General features: G+C 43.2%; 1 protein-coding gene across 1 annotated transcript in view; it reads left to right on the top strand.

Moving 5' to 3' along the window:
• Positions 1-10000, top strand: part of LOC113805763 (N-acetylated-alpha-linked acidic dipeptidase 2) — a 41878-nt gene that overhangs the window by 22253 nt on the left and 9625 nt on the right. Inside the window, exons 4-9 of the mRNA XM_070115221.1 lie at positions 1667-1823; positions 3975-4095; positions 4760-4905; positions 5769-5958; positions 7113-7203; positions 9735-9922. Coding sequence (XP_069971322.1) covers positions 1667-1823; positions 3975-4095; positions 4760-4905; positions 5769-5958; positions 7113-7203; positions 9735-9922 — 893 coding nt within the window. The remainder of the gene's footprint in view (positions 1-1666; positions 1824-3974; positions 4096-4759; positions 4906-5768; positions 5959-7112; positions 7204-9734; positions 9923-10000) is intronic.

Genomic DNA, 10000 nt, shown 5'->3' with positions numbered 1-10000 from the left:
CACCATACCACCACCACCAACTCCATACCAATACCAACACCACCAATGCCGATACCAACAACAATACCATAACAAACCCCAATGCAATACCAACACTACCAACCCCATACCAACGCCAATACCATCACCACCAGCATCATACCACCAATCCCATACCAACACCACCAACCCCATACCAATACCACCAGCCCCATGCCAATACCACAACTACCCATACCAATGCCAACACGACCAACCCCATACCAATACCACAAACCCCATACCAATACCACCAACCCCATACCAATACCACCACCATACCACCAAACTCCATACCAATACCACCAATACCTATACCAACACCACCAACCCCATACCAACACCACCAACCCCATACCAACACCACCAACCCCATACCAACACCAGCAACACCATATCAATGCCAATACCACCAGCCCCATACCAATACCACCAACCCCATGCCAATACCACCAACCCCATAGCAATACCACCAACACTATGCCAATATCATCACCAACCCCATACCAACACCACCAACCTCATACCAACACCACCAACCCCATACAAATACCACCAATCCCATACCAATACCCCCAATACCCATACCAATACCACCACTAACCCCATACCAATCCCACCAACCCCATACCAACACCCCAATACCCATACCACCACCACTAAACCCATACCAATACCACAACTACCCATACCAATACCAACACGACCAATAACCCCATACCAATACCAAAACTACCCATACCAATACCACCAACCCCATACCAATACCAACACGACCAACACCACCAACCCCATCCCAATACCACAACTACCCATACCAATACCAACACGACCAATGCCAGCACAATCAACCCCATACCAATACCAATACCACAACTACCCATACCAATATCAACACCACCAACCCCATACCAATACCACAACTACCCATATCAATACCAACACGACCAATGCCAACACCACCAACCCCATACCAATACCCCCAATAACACCATACCAACACCACCAACCCCAAACCAATACCACCAACCCCATACCAGTACCCCAAATACCCATACCAATACCACAATTACCCATTCCAATACCAACACGACCAATGCCAGCACAATCAACCCCATACCAATACCAACACGACCAACCCTATACCAATACCAACACCCCCAATACCCATACCAACCCCATAACAATACCACCAATCCCATATCAATACCCGAAATACCCATACCAACACCACCAACCCCATACCAACACCACCAACCCCATACCAACACCACCAACCCCATACCAACACCCCCAACCTCATACCAACACCACCAACCCCATACCAACACGCGAAATACCCATACCAATACCACAATTACCCATTCCAATACCAACACGACCAATGCCAGCACAATCAACCCCATACCAATACCAATACCACCAACCCTATACCAATACCCCCAATACCCATACCAACACCACCAACCCCATACCACCAACTCCATACCAACACCAACACTACCAACCCCATACCAATACCCCCAATACCCATAACAATACCACCAATCCCATATCAATACCCCAATACCCATACCAACACCCCCAATACCCATACCAACACCCCCAATACCCATACCAACACCCGAAATACCCATGCCACCCCCAGGGAACTGACCCGGAGGCCCCACCTGGCAGCCACCCTGAGAGACGACGAGTTGGCGCGGATGATCCGGGACCGGTTCGAGGCCTCAGGGTTCGACACCGCGGAGTTGGAGCCCTACGAGATCCTGCTGTCGCGTCCGAACCACACGAATCCGAATCTGGTAAGGTTCTTTTTTTTTTTTTTTTTTTTTTTTTTTGGTGTGTGGGGGGGATAGGGGGGAGGGGGGTTGGGGGGCGAGAGGGGTTGGATATGGGAGGGTATGGGAGAGTGTATAAAATGAGGTGTTTATATATATATATATATATATATATATATATATATATATATATATATATATATATATATATGTGTGTGTGTGTGTGTGTGTGTGTGTGTGTGTGTGTGTGTGTGTGTGTGTGTGTGTGTGTGTGTATTTATTTATGTATTTACTTATCTCTGATAATTCGTTTGTTAATTTATATATTTTAGAATGGGGAGGTGTGTGTGTGTGCGTATGTATGTGTGTTTGTGTGCGTGCGTGTGCGTGTGCATGCATGCATGCATGTATGTATGTATGTATGTATGTATGTATGTATGTATGTATGTATGTATGTATGTATGTATGTATGTATGTATGTATGTATGTATGTATGTATGTGTGTGTGTGTGTGTGTGTGAGGAATTTGATGAGATTAACTTGGGAGGGAAATGATAAGCGTGATATTATTATTAATAATGGTATCAACTGTTGCTGCAATGATACCTATTACTCATATTGTTGTTGCAGCCGTCACCACTCCTGCTACTATTCTTGCTAAATTTACTACTAATGAAGATAATTTTACAAACATTACTGCTATTTATGTTATTACTATTATGACTAGTATCAATACTATTACTATTATTACTACTATAGTTACCGTTACAGCTGCTATTGCAGCCATAATGATAATGGTGATAACAATGATTGTGGGAATACTACTACTTATGATGCTGATGATGCTGATGATGATAATGATGATAGTAATGATGATGATGACAGCAATAATACTAATGATGATATTGATAATGGTAATAGTAATGATATTAATGTTAATATTAATGATGATGATAATGATGATAATAATGATGATGATATTGATAATAATAATGATATTATTATTACTATCATTATTATCGTTATCATTATGAACAATAGTGATGATGATAATGATAATAAAAGTGCTTACGGTAACAATGATAATAATATTAGCAATAATAATGAAAAATAGTAAATCATAGACTTACTACCCCCTACTACTAATGATAATGATAATAATGATAATACTGATAATGACATCAAAGGCACCACAAGGAATCAGCTGAGATTAGCCTGCTTGCCTTTCCGCGTTTTATGATTTCGTCTCGTTTACAACATGCTCTCATAAACCCAGGCTTATCAGGTTTTACTGTGGCTGTAATGTCGTGTGGTTTAACAGCCTTTTTAAGATGTGTCTCGTGGGAGGCTGTGCGGGGCGGGTTTATGGTCTCTAGGAACACGCACGCACACGCACACGCACACGCACACGCACACGCACACGCACACGCACACGCACACGCACACGCACACGCACACGCACACGCACACGCACACGCACACGCACACGCACACGCACACGCACACGCACACGCACACGCACACACACACACGCACACACATGATGAGAAAAAAAGGATAAGGAACGGAAAATTTCGTTCAAGGCAAATAAAATCCCTTCCTGATAATGAGAGAAGATAAGATAATTCAGTAAGTTGAATATGGATACATAAGTGCAGAAAAAAAAAAATATATGTATATATATATATATATATATATATATACATGTGTGTGTGTGTGTGTGTGTGTGTGTGTGTGTGTGTGTGTGTGTGTGTGTGTGTGTGTGTGTGTGTGTGTGTGTGTGTGTGTGTGTGTGTGTGAACACAAGCACAAACACAATAACGTGTGCACAAAAATGAAAATGAAACTAGCCACAATGAGAAATGAAAATAATCGTGACGTTTCGAGCTCTTCTCGAGTTCCTCATCAGACAAAAACCGAAATGGATCCATTTCGGTTTTTGTCTGATGAGGAACTCGTAAAGAGCTCGAAACGTCACGATTATTTTCATTTCTCATTGTGGCTAGTTTCATTTTCATATATATATATATATATAATATATTATATATATATAATATATATTATATATATTAAAAAAAACTGTAAATTAAAGTAGATATATACCAAAGAGAAGAACTAAACGCATTTCCCCCCTCCCTCCCCCCTTCCTCTCCCCCCCCCCCTTCCCCCCGACAGATCACCCTCGCCGACGGCAGCGGGGACATTGTGTTCACGAGCGCCTACAAGGAGATCCCGCTGCACGAGGACGACGAGGACCCCGACTTCGTTCATTCGTTCAACGCCTACACGCCCGCGGGTGAGTGGGGGGGAGGGGGAGGGGAGTGGGGTGGGTATGGGTGGGTGTTGGGGGAAGGGTGGGGGTGTGGGGGTGGGTGTGGAGGGGTGGGGTGGGATGGATAGGGGGGAGGAGGTGGGGTGGGGAGGAGGGAGGAGGAGGGTGGGGGTGTGGGGTGTGGGAGGGGGGAGGGGAGGAGGAGGGTGGGGTGGGAGAGGAGGAGGGTGTGGGTGGGAGAGGAAGGGAGGAGTGTGGGTGGGGTGGGAGTGGAGGGAGGAGGAGGTAGGGGTGGGACAGGAGGTGGGTGGGGTGGGAGGGGGTGTTCGCGCGTGTGTGTGTGTGTGTGGAAAGGGGGTTTTGTGGGGGGAGGGGGGGCGGGGGGGTGTTTGTGTGTGCGTGGAGGGGGATGGGGATGGGGTGGGGTAATTTGTGTGTGTAGACAGGGGGTTTTGTGTGCGTGGAGGGGTGGTAGTGTGTGTGTGTGTGGAGGTGGAGGGTTGTGTGTATACGTGTGTGTGTGTGAATGGGAAGGGAGTATCTTTGTATGTGTAGCTGGTGGATGGTTGTATTCGTGTATGTATGGAAGAGCGAATTATGTATTTTTATATGTATTTGTCTGCCTCCGTTTCTGTTCCTGAATCAGTCCATGAAAAAAAAATCCACATCCTATTTTTTCCCTCTAAAGGTGACATCACAACTGACCCCGGCGTGGGCGTGGTCTACGTCAACTACGGGCGTGTGGAAGACTTTTACCAGTTGGAGAAGCTGGGCGTTAATGTCACAGGCCGGATTGTCATGGCTCGGTATGGCAAGATCTTCAGAGGAAATAAAGTACGGTGATATTGGTTATTGTTCTTTGCTGGTGTTGTTCTTGTTTCTTTGCCGTTGTTGTCTTTGTTTGGTCTGGAACTCTTCCCCTTCCCTCCCCCCTCCCCCCTCAAAAAATCCATTTTTGACCCTTAGAAAAAGATTATACCAAATTTCAATATGAGTTCTTGTTATTGTTCTAATGTTGTTGCTGTTGTCTTTGTTCTGAAAGTCTTCCCCTTCCCCCCCTTCCCCCTCCCCCATCAAAAAATCCATTTTTAACCCTTAGAAAAATTTTGATTATACAAAATTTCAATGTGAGTTCTTGTTGTTATTGTTCTAATGTTGTTGTTGTTGTTGTTTGATCTAGAACCCCCTTCCCCCCAAAACAAACAATCAAACAAACTCAAAATCTACCTATTTTAACGTACCACCTCAGAAATTAAAATTTCACTGCATCCCCCCCCCCCAAAAAAAATCCTGTTAAACCTTCCCCCATACATAAAAAACCCTCAAAATCCACTTTTTTTAACCCACCACTTTAGAAATTAAATCTTCACCCCCCCTCAAAAAAAATCCTTTTAAACCTTCCCCCTGCGCCCAAAAAAGCAAACAAACTCGAAATCCAAGTTTTTTTTTTAACCCATCATCTTAGAAATTAAATCTTCACCCCCAAAGAAAAAAAAATCCTTTTAACCCCCACCCCCTGAAAAAACTCCTCTCCCCCAAAAAATCCAAAAAGTAAAAAAAAAAAGAATCCAAAATCCAAAAAGTAAAAAAAAAACAAAAAAGAAACCAACATTAAAGAAGTAAAAAAAAAAAAAAAGAAAATCCCCCCCCCCAAAAAAAAAAAAAAAAAAAAAAACTCACCTCACGCCCACCCGCAGATCCAGCACGCCCAAGACCGGAATGCTGTGGGCGTCATCCTCTTCTCAGACCCACTGGACGTGGCTCTTGAAGGGGTCTCAGAAGAGGCCGTGTACCCCAACAAGGGCTGGCTTCCGGGCACAGGCATGCAGCGGGGCACGACCTTCATGGGCGACGGTGACCCCCTGACCCCTGGCTGGCCTGCGACAGGTAAGGTCAAGTGAGGTCATCTTTGGTGTAGTCGTAGTTTTATTATTTTTGGTTTTATTTGTGTTATTATTGTTTTTGACTTTTTTGTGTGATGTTAATGGTGATGGTGATAATGACAATCAGGATGATGGTGATGATTATGATAATGATAATGATAATGATAATGATAATGATAATGATAATGATAATGATAATGATAATGATAATGATAATGATAATGATAATGATAATGATTTTGATTATGGCAATCAGGATGATGATAATGATAATGATAATGATTTTGATTATGACAATCAGGATGATGATGATGACAATGATAATGATAATGATAATGATAATGATAATGATAATGATAATGATAACGACAATGCACTGATAATGATAATAGTAATGATGATATTAATAATAACAAAAATGATATTGACAATGGTAGTAATAGTAATAATGAAACTGATGATAATGATCATTAAATGACGATTATAATGATGATGATAATAATGATTATGGTAATGATGATAATGGTAGTAATAACAATAATAATAAAAATAATAATGATAGTAATAATAATAATAATCATAATAATAATAATAATAATAATAATAATAATAATAATAATAATAATAATGATAATAATAATGATAATGATAATGATAATGATAATGATAACGTTAATGATAATAATAATAAAAATAATAATGATAGTACTGGCAACAACAATTATTATCATATTTTTTACATTATCATTACAGTAATAATGATTATTATTCTTATTAGAAGTATTATCATTATTATACTTTTATGTTTTGTATTATCACCCTATCTTGACTAATTAAAAAGCCATTTTTTTCTTAATTAAGGGCCCAAAAGTGATTTTTTTGTCTAATTAGGGTCAAAAAAGTATTTTTCCTTATTAGAGGTTAAGAAAATTAGGCACATTCTTTTAATACAACAAAAAAGAGAGAATGAGACTTTCAAAGGATTATTAAAAAGACAAGGAAAATTTGCTTTAATATATATATTTTTAAAATAAATAGACCACCATGCATCATGCCACTGATAACCTCAAGACCTAATCTCACAATAAAACACACGATCCTTACCCTATCACTTAAACCTTTTTAAAATGACAAAAATCTGTTTCCATTCACGTTCAGAACATGCTTACCGTGTTGACAAGGAGGACGCGGGTCTGGCCAAAATTCCCTGCCAGCCAATTGGATACAACGATGCCAAAGTGATCCTGGAGTAAGTAGGGATCGTTCGTATAAAGATAAAGGGGGATTTATTTTACGTATAAGCGAGAGGGAGAGGGAGAGAGGGAGAGAGGGAGTGGGAGAGAGGGGGAGAGGGGGAGAGGGAGAGAGGGAGAGGGGAGAGAAGGGAGTGGGAGGGGGAGAGGGAGAGAGGGGAGAGTGGGAGGGGGGAGAGGGGGAGTGGGGAGAGGGGGAGAGTGGAGAGGGAGGGAGAGGGGGAGAGGGGAGGGGAGAGGTGGAGGGAGAGGGGGAGGGGAGGAGGGGCAAGGAGTGGGAGTGGGAGTGGGGTGGGAGTGAGTGGGAGTGGGAGTGAGTGGGAGGAGTGGGAGTCAAATGGAGAGAGTGGGAGGGAGGGAGGGGGAGGGGGGAGAGAGGGGAGAGGGGGAGAGGGAGAGGAGAGGGAGGAGAGAGGAGAGAGGGAGAGCGGGAGAGGGAGAGGGAAGAAAGGGAGAGGGGAGAGGGAGAGTGGGGAGAGGGGAGAGGGAGAGAGGGAGAGAGGGAGAGAGGGAGAGAGAGGAGAGAGGAGAGGGAGAGGGAGAGAGGGGAGAGGGAGAGGGAGAGGGGAGAGGGAAGAAGGGAAGAGGGAGAGGGAGAGGAGAGAGAGGAGAGGAGAGAGGGGAGAGGGAGTGGGGGAGGGGGTAGAGAGAGAGGGAGGGGGGAGAGGGAGGGGGAGGAGAGTTTTGAGCTCTTGCATTTGAGGGATTGAGTATATAAGGATAAAAGGATGTTTGTTTATGTCTGTATTTTGAGATGTTGTATTAGAGGGATTGTATGTATAAGGATGTGAGATATTGAGGTATTTGTGCTTTTATGGTAGAGGATAAAAGAACTTTTGTGCATTATTGAATGATTTGTGTGTTTAATGAAATATTTTAAGATAGTGTGATAGAAGGATTGTGTATATATTTAGATATGAAATAATGAAATGTGTGCTATTAATGGAATGTTAGCATTATTTGTTTTACAGAGATTGCACGTATAAAGATAAAGGGATTTTTACATATTGTAGAGATATGTGCTTTATAATTGAACTATTTTGATTTCTGTATCAAAATTATCTATACATACTGATAAAAAGATTTTCATGCGTCACGGGAGAATTGTGTGTTAGTAAAATATTATGGGATTTTGTAGCGTAGGAAGGATAAAAGGAATATCAAGTTTTTTTTTTTTTTTTTTTTAATGAAATGTGTGTATTGTACAGCACAGGGATTAAAGTATTTTTCAATGCATTATTGAGTGTATTTTTCAATGAAAATATTTTAGGATTTTGTGGTGAAAAGATTATAAAAAAAACATGGCAAATGGCTGTGTTTATTAGAATATTATTGATTACTGTGGTAGAGCAATTGTATGGATTAGGATAAAGGAATATTTATACATGGGAGAGATTTTTTGTTTTTGATGAGATATTTTAAGCCATTCTGGTTAATTGATTGTATATGATTGGATAATAGGTTGATTGTTCATTTCTGAGATGTGTTTAACTAATTTTTAAGTGTTTTTTTTATATCTTTCGTCATGTTTCCAATCAGCCTTCTTTCTTATCTCTCTTTCCTTCTCCCTCTTCTTCTTCGCAAAATTCCCTCGTTTCTTACATGTCATCTCAAACTTCACCTCATATATCACTTCAAGTCTTGATTCTCATCTCACCTCACACTACATATCATCTTAAGCCCCGCTTCAGACTCCTCACCTCACCTCCACTCGTCTCATACTTCATCTCAGCCTCACCTCACTTCAAAATCATCAACTTAACCTCATCTCACACCCCACCACACACCCAACGCATCTCACCTCATACCCCACTCACTTCACCTAACAGTTCATTTGCCTCCTCATCTTACACCCCCCTCATCTCTACCTCAATTCACACCCTCCTCATCTCTACCTCACCTCACACCCTCCTCATCTCTACCTCACCTCACACCCTCCTCATCTCTACCTCACCTCACACCCCACTCATCTCACAGTTCATTTTCCTCTTCATATTAACCTCACCTCACACCTCCTCATCTCAACCTCACCTCACTCCCCCCATCACGCCCTCCTCATGTCAACCTCACCTCACTCCCCCCACATCACGCCCTCCTCATGTCAACCTCACCTCACTCCCCCACCTGACACCCTCCTCACTCATCCTAAATCTCATCCTAAATCTCATCCCAAACCTCATATCCTCCTTGCCTCAACCTCACCTCACACCTCCTCATCTCACCCAAACCTCCTTTCCCTCTCACACCCTCTCATCTCAACCTCACCTCACACCCTCCTCATCTCATCCCAAACCTCCTTTCCCTCCTCACACCCTCCTCACCTCACCCCAAACCTCACACCCTCCTCACCTCACCCCAAACCTCACACCCTCCTCATCTCGACCTCACCTCACTCCCCCCACCACACGCCCTCCTCATCTCAACTTCACCTCACCCCCCCACCTCACACCCTCCTCATCTCATCCCAAACCTCATTTCCCTCCTCACACCCTCCTCACCTCACCCCAAACCTCCTTTCCCTCCCCAGAAAGCTCCGGAGCGACCAGCCGACACCCGAGGGTTGGGTTGGAGGACTGGAGGGCGTCGAGTACAACCTCGGGCCGTTCTTCAAGGCCGACTACAGCGAGTACAGACTCCGCCTCCAGACTCACAACTACGAGATGAGGGCGAGGTCGTACAATGTCATTGGCACGATCAAGGGAGAGGTCGAACCAGGTATGTGGGTGGTTGGTGGGTGGGGGTGGGGAGAGGGAGTGGGGAGGGGAGTGGAGGGGAGTGGGTGGAAGGGAATGG

Source organism: Penaeus vannamei, chromosome 37, assembly GCF_042767895.1.
Source record: "Penaeus vannamei isolate JL-2024 chromosome 37, ASM4276789v1, whole genome shotgun sequence".
In the NCBI taxonomy this organism is placed as follows: Eukaryota; Metazoa; Arthropoda; class Malacostraca; order Decapoda; family Penaeidae; genus Penaeus; species Penaeus vannamei.
This window is presented reverse-complemented; position numbering and strand designations above follow the sequence as displayed.